The sequence below is a fragment of the Hippopotamus amphibius genome, chromosome 14, assembly GCF_030028045.1.
Source record: "Hippopotamus amphibius kiboko isolate mHipAmp2 chromosome 14, mHipAmp2.hap2, whole genome shotgun sequence".
Classification (NCBI taxonomy): domain Eukaryota; kingdom Metazoa; phylum Chordata; class Mammalia; order Artiodactyla; family Hippopotamidae; genus Hippopotamus; species Hippopotamus amphibius.
In genome coordinates, this window is record NC_080199.1 from 74240392 (window position 1) to 74259671 (window position 19280).

A 19280-nucleotide genomic window follows, 5' to 3' on the forward strand; every position below is an offset into this window, starting at 1 on the left:
CACCCTCACCGGGAGGAGCTGCCACCTGTTACAGAGGAACCATCGCGCTTCTAAAAGCAGTTCCGAGTCCCTGGATCTCTATCCATAAATCAGCAGCTGATTTACCAAGAGCTCAAAGACAGCGAGGGCCCACCACCCTGCAGACAGCAGGCCGGACTGTCCCTGCCCACACAGGCGCGGCCCTTCCTCTTTATTCACGCCAGTCCCGCCCCGCTCTCCATCCCAGCTCCTCTAAGTCTCCTGCTCAGGCCGCCCCTCCCACTCACACCGCTGGGCTTACGCCTGCACGTACACCACTGTTTTCATGGCTTCAGGTTGACTATTACCTTAGATCATTTTCTCTTAGCAACCTGCACACGTGTTTAGCTTTTAGATTATTGTTTCACATTTTGTTTTATCCCCATTATGTTTTTCCACTTTAACTACATCAAAACCTTGAAGGCTGTGAGGAGAGGAAAAGAAAGGACCACAAATATTGTGGGAAAAATATGGGTTGGATACAGGCTGACCTGCATTTGTACTGTGGCTCTATCACCTTCTTTTTTTTTTTCTTTCTTAATTAAAAAAAAATTTATTTATTTATTTTTGGCTGCATCGGGTCTTCGTTGCTGCATGCGGCCTTTCTCTAGTTGCAGAGAGTGGGGGCTACTCTTCATTGCAGTGCGCTGGCTTCTCACTGCGGTGGCTTCTCTTGTTGCAGAGCACGGGCTCTAGGCACACAGGCTTCAGTAGTTGTGGCACGTGGGCTCAACAGTTGTGGCTCGCGGGCCCTAGAGCCCAGGATTGGTAGTTGTGGCGCGTGGGTTTAGTTGCTCCGTGGCAAGTGGGATCTTCCTGGACCAGGGATTGAACCCGTGTCCCCTGCATTGGCAGGCAGATTCTTAACCAGGGAAGCCCTCCATCACTTTCTAATTACGCTGTGTTTGGAAGGCTACACAACCTCCCAAGCCTCAGTCTCCTCAACTGTCACATGAGAATAATGCCGACGCCAGGGAGGGTTTTATGAGGGTTAAAATACTATACGTAAAGTGTCTAGGACAGAGGAGTCGGTCATTAAACAACAGCAATGCTGTTTTTAAGGTGCTTTGCCTTTTACTTTTTTGAACCCTCCATAGAACCTTTTGAATGGTCGAGGCAGGGTTGATAAAAATCTACTAACATAAGCGAACTGAAGATGAAAAGTTAAATATATAAACTATATTTAAAAATATGTACCCCTAGCTAACAACAAACACATAAAGTGAATATGGAAACATGTTAATAAGTATTAAATATAAATGATGAGTATTTGTGTGTTATTCTTTCCACACTTCTGCATTCAAAATGTTTTTTGTGATAAAAGATCAAAGAGCAAAAGCGAAAACAATGTATATTCATATATATACACTTTTGGGAGAAGGAGACTGATGCATTATTAATTTTGATTAAGCTTAGAAAGCACACAAATGCTTGACATAAATTTTCATGCCTTGTATGCCTAAACTAATAATAAATAAAAAATAGTTAAAAACCATCATCTATCACATTCACAAAGTTAATGATAAACATGACACAAACCAATGTGAAAAAATATTGAATAAATATAATAAATCTGATTAAAAATAAAATGGAAATAAATATACCCTCAGATGTAACTTGTATAAAACGGGATGCTACAGGGCGAGGCACGCAGGACCATCTCCGGGATGAGCCACCAGGGGCTGCTAAAGAGCAGCGTTCCCGGGAACCAGGCAGCAAAAGATAAAAATCTTTCAACTTGACCCTGCGAAGTGCGAGTCCCCAGGAGAGTCACACTTATTACTACATCCCCCAGAGGTCTGGGACCACGGATTTCAGCAGAGCTGTCTGGCCTGTGGTGAGGACCATGCCTTGCTGGGGGGCGGGGGGGCAGAGCCGCCTGGAACTAGCACAAGCGTGATGCGGGTGTTGGCACCTAAACATGGCATCTTAGCATCCCTGGACGCTGGGCTGAGGCTGTACCACAGCTGACAACTTTCACAGCCACTCTGCCAGGAGCTGTGAAGAACGGGGCAGAAATGGAAGATCCTTATCTAGGCTCCCAATTCCTTTTTCTAGTGACTGCCCATACTTAAAGGCAGCAGCACATTCTGCAAAAATATATATAGCAGCAGCTGAATAGCTGGACTAGGAAATTATTTCTATTCTTAAAGTACACCGCAAGCCGAATCCTTTATATATATAAAATGAAATAAGGGGAGTTTGGTCTGTGTTTTACCTTTATATTTCTCACATATGTCTTATTCATCCCGCTGGAAAGTAAAATATTTGTCACGCTTTCCTTGTCCTCAAAAAGAATGTTTTATTGAATATTTGTTCAAAGTACCTTCGCCCATTAATTCACTCCATTCTCACAATCACATTGTAAAGAGTTGTTATCAATCCTATTTGAAATCGAGGAAACTGAGAGTCAGAGCTGACTGGTTCAGAGGTGACTCGGCAACGAGAAGCCCAACGGGGCAAGGATGTATTCCTGTAGGTGATGCTGTCGAGGTTCAGAGAGGGACCGTAACTCCCTCAAGGTCTCATGCAGGATAGAGGCGGAGGCGGGACGGACTCCCTGCTGGCCCGGAGCCCTCCACCACTGCTCTGTAGACAGAATGCTACAGTGCAGAAAAGATACAGGTGTGGAGTTCCAGCAGGGTCTTTTAAGCCGAAGAGCAAAGAGATACTGCCTCGTCAGGCTGGCTATGGAGGTGACACTATGCACTGGCGTGCTGGGCTGTGACCATTTCTTACATAATAATAATAATAATAAAAAATAATAATAATAATGCATCAGCTTTCCACAAGAGGGACACGGAGCATCTCAGGACTACGAGATCTTGTAATAGGGGCTCCATCACCAGGAGTTACCCGGTCACCTGGCCTCTGTTTCCCCGGGTGCTCCACCCAGGTCACACCTCCTGGTCTAGTCCGGTATTACCGGCAAACTCTCAAGTCAATCATTTTAAACCACACAGAGCACAGGCCAGCTTATGTGGAAGTCACTTATGTTCAATTACAGACAAAATAAAAATGTCCATTTTTTTCTTCTTCTGGGGTTTATCTGGACAGAGAGTTGAGATCACAAGGACAGAGAAACGAACACACGTGTGGGAGGTGAAATGCCACGGTCACGGGGGAGGCCTGTCTGGAGTTGCTGGTTGTGATTTACTGAAAAGAAAATGAAATTCATGCCCACCATCCATCTTGCTGGAACGTCCTGCCGAGGGCAGCTCCCGCCAGGAGGGGTCTGATGGAGATAGCTACTAATCACCTGCCAGCCCTTCAGGGTCTCTGCTTGAAGAGGCACGTGTGCTGCCGAGAAATAACACTCGTGGTCCATGGGCCAACAGGGATTTTCCTGGAGCCTAGAAATGCATCACTAAAGGGAACCAACCCTTATTCAACACTGGAACGCTCTTCTTTGCCATGATGCCGTAGTGGGGTCAAAAAGTTCCAACTTGAAAACACAGCATATGTTACCAATATGTTACGTCGCCGTCTGCTGGCACATCTATTCACACGAAATCCTTATCGAGGATTTGCTGTGACACTGGATGAAGTACGAAAGGCGCAGCCAGAGCAGCCAGAGTAAAGAAGTAAAGGTTATCACCGACCTGCAGTGAACAACCCTGTCTTCCTCTCTTTATTAAAGACCTGACAGTCACTGGAAAACATACATCCAGCTGAAGACTGGAAAACACGTCACTCTTTGTCTAATAAGAAAACTGCTCAATATCTACCATGGCAAGTCCGGCCCTTTTGGCACTTCGAAAGTGTGTTTGTAATTTTAATTCGTACAGGGGTGGGAGAACAGCCACTTCAGTTGTTCAAGGCTGACTCCAATGGTACTAGACCAGAAGGGAAGAATTGGCCATTTATTGCTGGTATTAACATTTTGATTAGGGAAGAGGCAGAAACCATTGGTAAAACTGAAACCTGTTTGTCTTGTCTTTCATCAACAATAAATCGGTAATTAGCTCTTGGGCTGAATGTTTAAGCAAAAAGAAACGACAACAGAACAGGACAACTCAGGCTGCTATATTCTGGGGCAAGAGAGGCTGCAGGCTATCACAGAAGGTCGGAGAGCCCTCTACACTTCAAGGTTCAGACAATAAAGAAAACCTGTGGACACGGCGCTGGTTACTGTTCTGATTTTCTTCTTTAAATCAGTTAGAAATTTAGTTCGTTCATTTTCTTAGTTGGGGAGCATCTCTATAGCACTTTTACTTCCATTTACAGATCCCAGAAGGTCCATACATGAACCCAATGCCTTATGGGTTATTGATGTGCTCACTCATCATGTTTAAACCTGGAAAGTAAATGTTCACGTTGTCCCCCCAAACGCACCCTGGCCACCTCAGGGTGGAGAACAAACACAGAAAGTTCAGACCCAGGCTCCCACCAGCCCCCGCTCTATGCTGAGAGGCAGGGAAGCCGAGCTACACCGTGCCTGTCACAGACTAGGTGTCTGGACGGCCTAGGAGCCTCTGGGCACTCAGGCTGAGGAAGCCAAGCCTCCCTAAGTTGTCAGAAGAACCGAGGGGCCAGGGAGGACACCCCATGCACATCGTGAGCCCGGCCCCGAGGAGAGGCCCCAGGCCCGGCACCTTTCAGGTCCCCTCAGCAGCCAAAGTGGTACCCCTCTGTGGCCCTGGCTGCCTCTATATGGGAAGGCACAGACACTTCAGAACCTGGCCGTCTCAGGTCTAAAACACAATCACATGCTCCGTTCTCTTCCAAGACCTCACTCTCAAAACACTCATGTATACGTCTTCCTTTCTTTTTTTACATCATTTCCCCTTTTGCCGTCAAGGTTATCAATCCGTGCTCCCAGACTGACACCTTTCACGTGCAAGTCTAAACCTGGTTTCCTAAAACATGACATGATGCTGGTGGAGATGCTGAGTGACCTGGAAATGAAACTGATCTCTAACCCCAAACCCAAACTAAAACACACACATGAATAATCATCACCACTGCCGCCACCACCCACCCCCCCACACACACACCAAAAGCCCTTCGACATTTACCAAACGCGGCCTCACCTTCCCAAAGAAAAGCTGAGTGGACACGGCGAGTGCCTCGAAGCCCCGGACGGCCCTCCTCAGCTCTGCCTGCAGGAGGCCCAGCTGCCGGGCCTGCTGTTCACACCGCTCCTTCAGCCGCTGCACCAGCTGCCGCTCGGCCTCGCGGGCCTGCGGGTCCGGCTTGGGGGAGAAGCCATTGCGGGGGGCCGTGGTCCTCTGCTTGGGGTATCCTAGAGAGAAAGACGGTCACCTGTGAGAAAACATGCAGCCCGCATGAGCAACCGCTCCTTATGCCAGCAGGATTCCACCAAGTAGCTGAGAAGGAAGTGCACATCGTTTGTCATTTTAGGCGTAAAAAGAGAGCACAGGGACCTTAAATATTGCTCTGCTGATCTGGTTCGAAGTGTGAGGTTTCATGCTTGGAAAAAGAATAACAGACAAATGGCCCAATTCCTTCCAGCTGCCTACATTTCTCATAGGTCGGCTTAGAGAGATTAGAGGAGTTGTTTTTTTGCTTTTTTTGTTTTCTTCAAGGGGATTCCTCTCTGAAAATGTCTAACGGGAAATCAATCAGTCAATCCAGGTCGAAGTCAAAGTTAAAACCTAGCAACCCTCTTACCAGGCGTCAGGGAGTAATGCCTACACTCTCTCCCTCCCTTCCTGAGACCCTTTCTTCAATGTCAGGTTCAAATCACACCTCTGACGACCTCTGCTCCAGGGACTTCTGGCTTTAAATTCCTACAGCATCCGAGCATTCACGCCGCTTCCACGGCTGAAGGTCCAGTCCCAGCCACCACAGCCTCTCACCTTCTAACAGGAGCCCTGCTTTTCCTTTTCTTCAGACCTTTTTTTTCGATGTGGACCATTTTTAAAGTCTTTACTGAACTTGTTACAATACTGCTTCTATTTTAGGTTTTGGGTTTTTGGCTGCGAGGCCTGTGGGATCTTAGCTCCCCGACCAGGGATCGAACCCACACCCCCTGCATTGGAAGGCGAAGTCCTAACCACTGGACCACTAGGGAAGTCCGGAGCCCTGCTTTTTCTCATTTTTCACTGCACAGCAGCTAGAATGACCTGTATAAACGTAAAAGAGCCCACGGCCTGCGTGGACTCTTCCCTCCACCCCTTTTGCTCCGCTGCAGTAAGAAGAAAGTGCCCATCCGTTACGCGCGTGGCCCACAAAGCCTCTGAGACCTGGCTCCTGCCCGGCAGACATTGGGGGTGTGTGGGGGGGGTGGCGTGGGGCACAGAGGAAAGAACCAGAAACTCCGCCTGGGGTTGGGGAGGTGACTATTAGGCTGAAGCATGAGGGAGTAAAGGTAGCGCCCAAGGAAGAGCTCAGAGACAAGCACTGCATCATGTCCCAGACCCCCGGGGAAGCAAGAGTCTTCTCGGATCTGCTGTCTGTCTAGCGTGAGGCTCAGACAGACCTGACACCCCCAGGGAGCCCTCGCAGTGGCCCGTGGACTTCTGTTCCCAAGGCACCCTCTCTCCTTGGCTCCAGTAGATCACGTCCCAGAGGGCACGGCAGGGACGCTGACCACACAATCATGAGTAAACCGTAATGTTTCCACTGTTCTTTTGTCTCCCCCCGACCCCACCTCCAGAACATCAGGGAGTAACATATAGAACAAATCAGAAAGCGGTGGTCTCTTCAGTACCTGATACCTTGAGACGCAGCAGAAGCATGGGCTTGAGAACACACAGTGGCCTCATCCTTTAAGGGGAAAGGATGGTAAACTGATCTAAATCCTTCTCATTGTTAACTTAATGGTAACTATGCTAATTTTATCAAATCCTCCTCCTCTTAAGAAATTATCAGAGGTACTTTCTAGGTGGCGCAGTGGTTAAGAATCCATCTGCCAATGCAGGGGACACGGGTTCGATCCCTGGTCTGGGAAGATCCCACATGCTGTGGAGCAACTAAGCCCATGTGCCACAGCTACTGAGCCTGTGCTCTAGAGCCTGTGAGCCACAACTATTGAGCCTGTGTGCCACAACTACTGAAGCCTGTGCACACTACAGCCCGCAACAAGAGAAGTCACAGCAATAAGAAGCCTGCGCACGACAATGAAGAGTAGCCCCTGCTCGCCACAACTAGAGAAAGCCCGTGTGCAGCAACAAAGACCCAACACAGCCAATAAATAAACAAAGAAGAAATTATCAGAGACTGCAATGTGACCTCACATACGACGTGTCTTCAACTAGTATGGCTTAATGGAATAGCAGAATGTGAAATTATTGCTTCTTTAAAACTGCCTTTATGGCAGTAGAGTACATAACATTCCAGAAAATTCACTTGTGTGATGTAGGCAAACCAATCTTAATATATACTTAATCCCAACGTTGTCAATACTGAAAACAAAAGAAAAACAACTACCGACAAAATGTGAAATTACTGCCTGCCTTAAATTCCAAGACAGCCTGAGACTCAAGGTAGACGTTCTACACGATCACCCTCTGCCGTTTCCCTTTTGTGGCTGGTGATTTTATAACACACTCCAGTGTTTTTTAATGTGCTGAGGTACTGGGTGCCTGACACCATTATAATAGAAGGCACTTCCTTTAGAAATCTAAAGAAATAATAAAACATACTTCCAGCTCCGTCAATTAAAGCTAATTGCAATCTATGGCATATCGAGTTCCTCTGAACTTGTGGATGTAAGTGCTCGTGTTGTCCTGTGTGTATGGCTGTCAGATTTATCCTCCGTTATTATTATTGCTACCACTGTTATTATCACATCATCACCATCACCATCATCGTTATTTCTAGGTTAGCAATTATACCATGAACAGTCAATACGAAAGGATTTGGTGAAATCCTATTTTTGGTGTTTACTCTGATACTGCTGTTGTTATTAAATTGGTATAATTCACACACGCACTCATCCAGTGTTCTGCTGAAACCAGTACATTCAGTTCACATTTCTACTCCTGGGGCCACCAAATCGACGTTCCCAGCCAGGACACAGGCTCCCGTGAGAACATCAGTTTTTGGTATGAACACACCAAGTGAACGTGTAGCTGCTCCGTGACACCAAACCACCTGATGAAACCAGTCCTCGTGTGGGACTCCTGCTTGGATGCATGTCACAGCAGAGACCAACACTCAGGTCCCAGTGCTAAGACTATTGGAAGGAAACATGGAGAAACGAGGTTGCTTGTGAAGTCCTCTATCGCTTTTAGTTGAAAAGGGTCCTGCGGTCTTTTTAAATATCGGGTTGGCCAAAAGATGTTGCGGAAAAACCCGAATGAACTTTTTGGCCAACCCAATATATCAAATATTGCCTACAACTAATAATCTTTTGACTGTCAGCAGCACAGTTCTGGTGCTCACTAAAACCAGCATTCTTTCTTGTGCTGTCGATTTTGTCAAACATGTCTATCGTTAATTCCCTGAAATACCGTTCTGTCACTCACTTTCCTGTCCGCCCACATGTCAGACTGTCCCCAGGATGGTACGGAAGGACCACTGTCCTGGGGACAGAGCGTTTCCTTGAAAGAACATGAATGACACACAGCCAGCTTCACCTGGTTCATTAAAAATTAAAGAGGATTTTGCTTGCTTCTGCTGTCTTTTCTTAAAAGCCAGCACCTGATGAAGCTTAAATACAACCCTGCTTAGGAAGTAAAGGGTAAATGGGACAACGGGACAGAAAAGATCTGGAGGCCGGTGACCACGGGGAGCTCGGGGAGCACATGGTCGGCACTGGGACGACCGTGGTGATGGTGACCCACTTCTGACCTCTTACACCCAAATGTCTCTGGAAGGGACACCGTGCACACTTTAAATGAAGGCCATGCCACATCCCCTGAGGACACTTTCAGGTGCTGGAAGATTTTATTATCTGCTTCCCTGTTCTTTGTGGTATTTATGTTGCATCCAGGGAGGTCGAAGTTTCAAAGCAGGCAGGTGTGCCACTGACCTCTGTCTGCAGCCAGGCAGAGTCTACTTACGTGTGTTTAGTCCCTTTCCAAATAATCAAACTCTGGTCACCTACAATACCCTGATTTCCACCCAGTTAAACTAGGAAATTGATATTAATGAATGTAGACCTTCAAAACAGGGCTTAGTGATGGTTTGGGAGTCTTTAAATGAAGTGAAAGAGTAGAAGTACTAGTTTTTTACTCTCTGCCCCTTGTAAACTCTCCAACTGTTAATAAGGCTTATCCCCAGTGCAAGTGTTCAATGTGAAATATATGAACAGAAATACCTAGACCAGTGTCTTGTCATGACCCTCAGACAGAGCTAACTTCACATGTGTTTCATGTCATGTGTTTCGTGGGGACCAAAATATTTGACGACTTTTACGGAGCACCTGCTCTGTGAATGAAACGTGTGAGGCCCAGTGGACATGCAAAGAAATGAGGCCTTGCCCGTGGGCCAGCCAGTGTCAGGAGGGGCCCGGCCACGCCTGGGTTTCAGGTTTTCTGACTCCTCGCCGGGGCTCTCGCCATCCAAGGGCACTGCTGATCCACTCTGCAACATCTCTGACAGACCTCACGGGTCTGGGGGCACACCCTAAATCTAGAACATTCTCCTGTCATCTCTGTCTTGCCCCAATCACATGCTACTGGTTGCGTTACTCTGATTAGGGACAGATAGACTCTATGATGACCCTAGTGACAACTGGTGGCCCAGAGGAAAGAGCCAGTAACCTTACATTCTTACAAAGGTGAGTGCAAGCAGCTTGCGTGCGAGGGCTGAGTGCCAGGAAGAACACGGCCCTTCAAAATGGAATGAGAACATTAAAAATTCATCCGCAGTCATCCGGTCACTAACCAGAGGATTCTAATGGATGGAAAAGCGTGGTTTAATTTTAAAGCTGGAAGCTTAACGGACATGACGATGAGCAAATGGTGCAGCGCTGGGACCGGCGCTGTTTACAATCTCAGCACAGGCCCATGACCTTAACACTTGTAAACAAGAAAGAAAAGAATGAAAGGACACAATTTTGATAGCCTTCCAGCTTAAGGAAAAGCACCTCATGAGTTTGGCCCACATTCTAACAGAGAGGAAGTCTGTTTCTCGCAGGCTGGTACCAGCACAGCACCCCAGGGAGCACATGGTCCTGGACAGGCTTTGTTTTTCTTAAACCAATCTAAATTTATTTCAGAAAATTCTGCCCGGTGACACACTACTTTCCACTTAGCACTGGCACTTGTTTGCCTGAGTTGGTTAGTGGTGGGGAAAGGTGCCGAGCGGGTAGCATGAGGGCAGGAAATTTCCTTCCTGCCAGTTCCGAGCCCGGGTATGGGTGGGAATTATGCAATTGGGCAGCACCCGGCCACAAAATAAATACCCTAGAAAGAAGAGGTTCACCTTTCCTGCTCCAAGGAAAGAGTGGATTCTTTTCTATTTTGATGTATTGAAAAACAGAATAAAAAGAATGTCACAACCAGAGTTTCCAAAGCCGACTGTGAAAAATCTGTTACTAGAACCCATGCTCTAGACAAAAACTGACATAAAACATTCTCCTCTTCAGGAAATGTCTCATTATTTATCAGAAGTACAAGTGCTATTTCTCAAGGTACATCTGAATGTCTCCTTTCTCTAAGGGTGAAAAATCGTGGTTTAATAGTGTTATAGCAATTGGTTAATGTTTACATTAAAAATTATAGCTACCTCTGGCCAAGATGAAATAAGAAGGATTGGATTTCCCTTCTTATCTGAAACTACCCAAAACACTTGCCCAAAATATATGTCAGTGGATTTCAAGACATTAATATTAGGCAATGAAGCACAGGGATCCTGAGACTCAGAAAACAAATGAAGTGACCTCTACACCCCCCACGATCACCTGAGCCTACGGCCTCGGGCAGCCTTCCAGGCCGTGGCACAGAGAGTCAGGAAACCCAAGGGGAGCCTAGCCTGGTGGTTTCCCCGAGCTGGGAAGGTGGAGCTGGGGGCTCAGGAAGTTCAGAGGTCAGAGGTTACAGGGTACAGTAGCTCAGAGGACAAAGACAGACAGAGACACACAGAGGGACCCCTCGAGTTTCTGGACAAGCCCGATCAGTGCAGCCTGTGAGCGGAGTGTCCAAGGCCAGGGAAAGAATTCCACGCAGGATTAGAGGGGACACCCCCGAGAGCTCACAGGAGGCTCACAGGAGGCCAGGAGCAGTGGCTGTTCCCACTGCAATCCCCGGGGCATCAGAACACCTGGGAGGTCGTGCCCTGGTGCTGCAGTAAGTCAGCCCCAGACTGATCGTTAGTCGGGACTTGTGTAACAAGGCAGATGAAAAAGACCCAAGATGATCAAACTCTCTCCAAGTCACAAGTTTCATCCAAGAACAAAGCTTAAGAATATTTAAAGGATTTAAAAACAAAAATCCAGTACCCAACAAGGAAAAATTCACCATGTCTGTCATCTAGGAAAATTCTCAGAGATGCACATCAGCGGGGATGTACAACCCGTAATTGGGAGGAAATGCAATCGACTGAAGCCCACCAAGAAAGGACACCAATGATTAACAGTTATTGTAACTACATTCCATATATCAAGAAGCTGGAGGAACGACTGAATATGTCAAGTAGAAACAAAGAAGACAAAAAAAAAAAAAGACCTAAATAAAAATTCTAGAGATTAAAAGCTCAAATGTGTGAGATTAAAAATGCACCAGGGTGCTCTACTGCCAAGTTAACACACAGGGCAATTGTTGGCATGTCTTCACTGGCACTGTAAGATGTGGCCGAGAAGACAGGCTTTCAGAGTAAGAAGTCCGTATTGGTGGTAAGAAACTCAGGTTAGGAGTACTTTTGTCTCAAAGTACCAGCTCTTTAGCATATAGCTCTCAAATGAGACCTGTCTGTGAATCTGGGGGAGATGACGGACTGCTCTGTCTGCTAAATGCCGTTGTGCATAAATCACATTTTGAGAAGCTACCTAATGCACAAGCTTTTTAATGCTGTAAAATATAGTAGCTAAAATTAAATGCCACTTAGCTTTTTCAAAGATGAATTAATGGACAGCCTGGTCAAATTCAAAGCTTTTTGATGTATAAAAACTTTATAAATGGAACTACTCCATCCATAGGCAAAGTGTAACAAAAACCTGTCTAGATGGATAGTATGTAATTTCTGCACAGGTCTCTGTAGCAAATACATCACTGTATACCGGTCAGGAATCTTGCTCCAATAAAGGAACATAAAGATTAAAAAAAAAAAAAATGCACCAGGGGACTAAGAAGGGGATGAAGCATAGATTGGACGCTGCATAGGAAAAGACTCACGATTTTCATAGCAGCATCACTCACAGTAGCCAAATATTGGAAACCACTCAAATGCCCATCAACCGATGAGCGGATAAACAAAATAGCATATCTCCATGTAATGGAATATTATTCAGACAAAATCAGGAATGAAATCCTGACCCATGTTTTGACATGGATGAACCTCGAAAACATGCCAAATGAAAGAAACCGAAAAGGCCACATATTATATGATTCCATTTATATGAAACGTCCAGAGTAGGCAAATCCATGAAACAGAAAATAGACCAGTGGTTGTCAGGCGCTGCGGGAAGCAGGGGATGGGGAGCGACTGCTGATGTATGGCTTTCTTTGGGGGGTAAATGAAAATGTTCTGGAAGTAGTGGTGATAGATGTACAGTTTTGTGAATATATGAAAAGCCACTGCATTATACACTTTAAAAGGGTAAAATTTACAGTATGTGAATTACAGTTCAGTGAAAACAAACCTCCATCAGAATGTTTTGATAGAGCCATTTGGACATGGGGACGTTTTGCTGCCATTATATCAAAATGCCAGTGTCAAAACAGCTGTGTCAGAATGTCCTGTGTCCCTTTAAAATATGGTTTCTGTTATCAAGAAGCTTAGAGTCACTGAAGGGTAATAGCTCTGATATGCTGGTGCTTTACACGTGCTATCACTCGCCTTCCCCATGGCCTGCAGCACAGACAGAATTCCTATTTTACAGAAGCAGCAGCCGGGGGCTCAGAGAAGTGCTATTACTTGCCCAAAGTCATACATCACATGAGCCACTGGGCCAGAATTTGAACCCAGTTCAGTGTATTCATTTGGGCCAAGCAACCTGGCAACATTCAGAGCTTGCAGAAGAGTTTCTAGTGAGGGCATCTTCAGATGCAGGGAGAGAATCAGCAGGACCTGGTGTCACAGAGTTGAAGGAAGGAAAGTTTCAGGAAGGGAATGATCAATAGTGTCAAATTCCACAGAGATGAGATAAGGACCAGGACAGGTCCACTTAGACTGAATACCAGGAGGTCATTCGTGGCCTTTGCAGGAGCAGGGGCAGTGGAATGGGGGCAGGGGGGGTGGTGGTGCTCTACCCAGCAGTGAGAGGAGAAGTCACTTGTAAGCAAAGGGACAGAGCTGGGGATCATGGATGACTCTTTCCCAAGCCTGGCTACAAAGGTGGGGAAAGAAATGGGACAGAAATACACAAGTCGGGGGAATTTTGTTGTTCTGCCTTGCCTTGTTTTGGGGATGGGATTGACGACAGAAAATACAGTGACTGTCCTCAGGGAACCTACAGATCAGCGGGAGAGGGGATCAGGCCATGCCTCAGCTAGATGACAGTCAAGGGTTCAGGGCCTGGTATAGGCACCACTGGTCCAGCTCATCTTCTTCTCTGATATTCAGTAATCTGAAGAAAGGAGAGTCACTCCCAGAGAGGGATGAAGGAAGCAAGGAGGGGAGGCCAGGAGCAGGAATACTGTGACCCCAGATCTGTCCACTATCGTTCCATAGGCTTCTGTTCTTCAAAGCTGGCTTGAAATTCCCCTGGACTCCAATGTTTCTGCTCCCTTGTGTACATATCCTGCTGCTTTGAACTGAATGCTTGCGTTCTCCCAAAATTTGTATGCTGAAGCCCTAATTCCCAATGTGATGGTATTTGGAGGTGTTGCTTTGGGAAAGTAATTAGGTCATGAAGGTGGGGTCTTCATGGATGGGATTAGTGGCTTTATAGGAAGAGACACGAGAGAGATGACCTCTTTTCTCCCCACATGATGACACAGCAAGAAAGTATCCATCTGCAAACCACGAAGACGGTCCTCACCAGGAACCAAATCAGCTGGTACTTTGATCTTGGGCCTTCTAGTCTCCAGAACTGTGAGAAACACATTTCTGTCGTTTAAGCCACCCTGGATGGTATTTGTCACAGCAGCCTGGGCTAAGACACCTGCAAGACGCCCTTGAGTGTGAGTGGAATCCATGAACAAGATGATTATGTTACATTATATACCAAGAGGGAAATTATCCTTGGTGAGCCTGTTAAAAGCAGAGTTTTCTCCAGCTGGTTGCAGAGCAGGAAGTCAGAGGATTGAGGCCTGAGAAGCATTCAACACACCATGATTGCTTTGAAGATGGAGGGAGCTGCACGACAAGAAATGAGGGGGCCCTAAGAGCCGAAAGTGGCCCTACCAACAACCAGCAAGGAAACAGAGACCTCAGTTCCACAACTACAATGAACTAGTTCTACCAACAATTTGAATGTATTTGAAAGTGGATTTTTCTCCAGAGCCTCTATTCAAGAACTCTGCCTAGCTGACACCATGATTTCAACCTTGCGATAGTCTGAACAGAGAACCCAGTGAAGCCACACCTGGAGTCTGACCTATGGAACTGTGACCTATAGAACTAATAAGTGGGTGCTATTTAAAAATAATGGGAAGGGGAAAGATTAGCAAACATATAGCAGGAGAAATGAGCCAAAATAAAGCACACAGAGATAAAAGACTGAGAGAAATGAACAGAGTATCAGTTGGAACAGGAGCTGTGGGGCAACTTCCAGGGGCCTAACATATGCATAACTGGAGTCCCTGGAGATGAGGTTGTTAGGGTGGAAAATGGCGAAAGAAGTAATGGGCAAAGTTTTCAAATTTGATGAAAACTATATACCCCCAGATCCAAGAATCTCAACAAAACACAAGCACAAAAGAAAATCCCACAAAGTAAATTACACCAAGGTATAGTGTAATCAATTTGCTCAAAACCAGTGATAAAGAGAACATCTTTAAAGCAATCAGAGAAGAAAAGGACACATAGGCACAGAGAAACAAAGATAAGGATCACAGCCCATTTTTAATTGGGAACCACTCAAACCAAAAGACAGGGGAACAACATCTTTAAGTACCCAAAGAAGAAAATAATGCCGACTTAAATTCTGAACAAAGTTAAAGTATCTCTCAAAAATGAAGGTAAACAAAAATGGGAAAATTTTATCACCAGGAAACCTCCACTATAAGAAATGTTACAGGAAATCCTTCGGGCAGAAGAAAGAGTATACCAGATGGAAATCTGGATGCACATAAAGGAATGAAGGCACCAGCAATGAGAACTAACTGAGTCAACATAAAAGGCCTTTTCTTAAAAAGAAAACTGAGTGCTGATAGTCAAAAATAACAACGTGGTGTGCGTTTATAACACATGTAAAAGGAAAATGTTAGGTAACAGTAGCACAAAAGCCAGGAGAGAGATGGCCGCCTACTGTTGTAACTCTTACACTATATGTGAAGCGACATAATATCACTTGAAGATGGAAGGTGAAAAGTTAAAGATGTGGATTCTGAACCTTAAAACCACCCCTGAAATAACACAAGATATAGATAGCTAATACATCAACCAAAGAGATGAATGGAATCATAAAAATTAGTACCAGAGAAGGCAGTAAAAAAAGAACGTGGGATGAATAGAAAATAATAGCAAGATGGTAGATTTATTCCTAATCAAATCAATAACAGTAAATGTACATCAAAGGCAGACACTGGATAAAAATGCAAGAGACGATGACAAGCTGCCTATAAAAAACCAACTTAAATACAGAGAGACAGATGAAAAGGAGAAGTATGGAAAGAGGTATTCCATGCTGAAATGAATAGAAAGCTGGGCGGCACTATTAATATTGAATAAAGTAGATTTCAGGAAGAAGAATATTACCAGGGACAGAGGGTCATTTCATAATGAGAGTGCGAAATTCATCGAAATGATAAACAATCCTAAACATTTATGTACCTAACAGCAGAGCTTCAGAATACACAAAGCAAGTGATGACAGGGCTGAAAGGAGAAACAGACAAGCCCGCAATTATACTCTGAGATTTCAACAGTCTTCTCTCAATTGCTGATAGAACGTGTAGACAGAAAATCAGTAGGGCTATAGAATACCTTAACAATGCTATCGACCAACTTGACCTATGACATTGTAGAATGTTCCACACAGAAACAGCAGAAAAGACATTCTTTTTAAGCACATATGAGAGATTTACTAAGACAGCCCTTGTTGTGGGTCATGAGACAAATCTCAATAAATCTGAAAGGATTCAAGTCATCCACAGTATGTTCTCCAACCACAATGGAATTAAATTAGGAATAAAATCAGAAAGACCTCTGGAAAGTTCCAAATATTTGCAAACTAAAAAACACACTTCTAGGGACTTTCCTGGTGGCACAGTGGTTAAGAATCCGCCTGCCAATGCAGGGGACACAGGTTTGTTCCCTGGTCGGGGAAGATCCCACATGCTGTGGAGCAATAAAGTGCGTGAGCTACAACTACTGAGTCCGAGTGCCATAACTACTGAAGCCCACACGCCAAGAGCCCGTGCTCTGCGACAAGAGAAGCCATCGCAATGAGAAGCCCGTGCACCACAATGACGAGTAGACCCCAATGACTGCAACTAGAGAAAATTGGTGCACAGCAACAAATACCCAATGCAGCCAATTAATTAATTACTTAAGTAATTTTAAAAATAAAAAATAAAAATGAAAAAACAATTCTAATTAATCATGGGGAAAAGAAGCAATCAGAAAGGGAAATTTGAAAATATTTTGAACTCAATGAAGATGAAAATCCAATATATCAAAACTTGTGGATTATAGCATAGCTAACAGAGTATATAAAGGGAAATTTGCTGTACTAAATGCATATTAGAAAGGTGGAAAGACTTCAAACATTAGCTAATTAAACCCTGTGCGAGCAGGAGAGAAATAATAATGATCAGAGTTGAAATCAGCTGCATATCCTTCTGCAAAAAGAGTCATGCCATACCTTACACTACATACAAAAGTTAAATTACGCGGATCATAGGTGTAAATATAAAACCTATAACTATAAATGTTATAGAATAAAATGCAGGAGAAAATCTTTATGACCTTGACTCATGCAAAGATTTTTTAGATATCACTAAAAATATAGTCCATAAAAGAAAAAATTATGAATTGAACTTCATGAAAACTAAGAACATCTAATCTTCGAAAGACATTGTTAGGGGAATGCAAAACGAGGCACAAATTGTGGAGAAAAAACTGTAAATCACGTAGCTGAAAAAATTGTATCCAGAATATATAAAAATTCTCAAAATTCAATAAAAAGACACCCCGATTAAATGGCAAAAGATTGGAATATTTTATCAAAGAATATACACAGATATCAAAGAAACATAAAAAGCTGTTCAACATTATAACATCATTAGTTAGGGAAATGCAAATTAAAACCACAAGATACCACTCTATACCTGCTGTAATGTTTAGTATTAAAAAGACTGACCATATGAAGGGTTGGCAAGGGTGTGAAGGAACTGGATCTCTCAGACACCACTGATGGGAATGTAAAATGCAACAAGCACTTTGGAAAACAGTTTGGAAAACTTTTAAACAGTTTTGAAAAGTTAAACACATAGCTATGATATGACTCAGGCATTCCACTCCTAGCTATTTTCCTAGACAAATGAAAGCAGAGGTCTGGACCAAGACTTGTACAAATGTGCATAGTAGCTTAATTTATAATAGCCCGATCCTTGGGGGAAAAAGCCCAAATTGTGGTACTTACACAATGGCATTCTATTCAGCAACAAAAAGGAATGGACTATTGCCACATGGATAGATCTCAAAATAGCCATGCTGAGTAAAAGAAGCCAGGTAAAAGTAGAGTATATAATTCCACCGATAACAAAACTTTAGAGAATACAAACCAATCTTTAGGGACAGAGTGGGGATTGGGGTGGGGTGCAAAGGGCTAGGTGGATAAGACGACAAAAGGGCACCAGGAAAGTCTGGGGGATGGTGGACATGTTTGCTATCTTAAGTGTGGTGATGGCTTCACATGTGCACACACGTGTCAAAACTCCCCAAACTGTACACTTTCAATATGTGTAGTTTCATCTTTAGTAATTATACCACAATTAAGATGTTTCGATATAAAACACCACACTTTCTTTTGTTTAGTATTGATATTTTCTTGGCATAAATGTTTCAGTCCTTTTATCTTCAACCTTTTATTTTCAACTCTTTTTTTGTTTGTTTTGTTTTTTTGCCACATGGCAGGCAGGAATCTTAGATCTCCCCGAGGGATCAAACTCGTGCCCCCTGCAGTGAAAGTGCAGCGCCGTAACCACTGGAGTGCCAGGGAATTCCCTAGGATTCTTATATTTTAGGTGTGTACTTTGTAAAACAGTCTAAAGCTAGATTTTGCATTTTACACTATGCACTTAATAAATACTGTGTGGCTATTCAATAAACGAATCCAGTCTGGTAAACTAAATCTGTGATTTAGTCTAAGAGTTTAGTTCATGTACATAAATTATGATATCTCTGAATTTGTTTCTAATACCTTATTCTTTCAATTTCTCCCATATCCCTTCCTCCTCCCTTCCTTTTTCCCTCTCTTTTTTTCTCTCTCTTTTCTTTTTCCTTTCTCCCCCTTTTGCCTTCATTTATATAGATTTACATTTTTCTTAACCCCTCTTTCTAACTTTTCCCTCTACTGGTTCAGAACTCTATTTTATTGGTAATCTTAAAAATATTAACATGTATAGTTTAACTTAACCAAGTCTGAAATTACACAATGTAAAACATCTTTACTCTCTCTTTATTGGTGGATAGAATTCCACTGTATAAATACCACAACTCATCCATTTACTTACAATATAAGGGCATCACTCATAGTGGCTTACTTCCTTGTGTAACAGTATCACATTTTATTCACCAAGTGGACACAAGTACTGTAGCCTTTTAAATTGACTTTTCAGACTGTAGGGGTAGAAGGCATTCCAGCTCCCTGACTGAGGCAGGGAGGATTGAGGTGAGGACTTCCTAAGGGAAGACTGGTTCGCTTCCCGCCTTCTCTCACAGCCAAAGCACAAAAGGCCAGACTCCTCCTGCAGAGTGAGCTTTTTTCACTTCCTAATTTGTCTAGTGAGGGTGTTGCCCTTCAGAAATTCCAGATTTATGCAGGGTCCTCCGATCTCATCTACCACCCTCTTTAGGCACAGG

General features: G+C 44.2%; 1 protein-coding gene across 3 annotated transcripts in view; it reads right to left on the bottom strand.

The window, feature by feature from the left end:
* Positions 1-19280, bottom strand: part of MTUS2 (microtubule associated scaffold protein 2) — a 315424-nt gene that overhangs the window by 108386 nt on the left and 187758 nt on the right. For all 3 annotated transcript variants that reach the window (XM_057707972.1, XM_057707971.1, XM_057707970.1), the window contains one exon: positions 5052-5263. In XM_057707972.1, coding sequence (XP_057563955.1) covers positions 5052-5263 — 212 coding nt within the window. The remainder of the gene's footprint in view (positions 1-5051; positions 5264-19280) is intronic.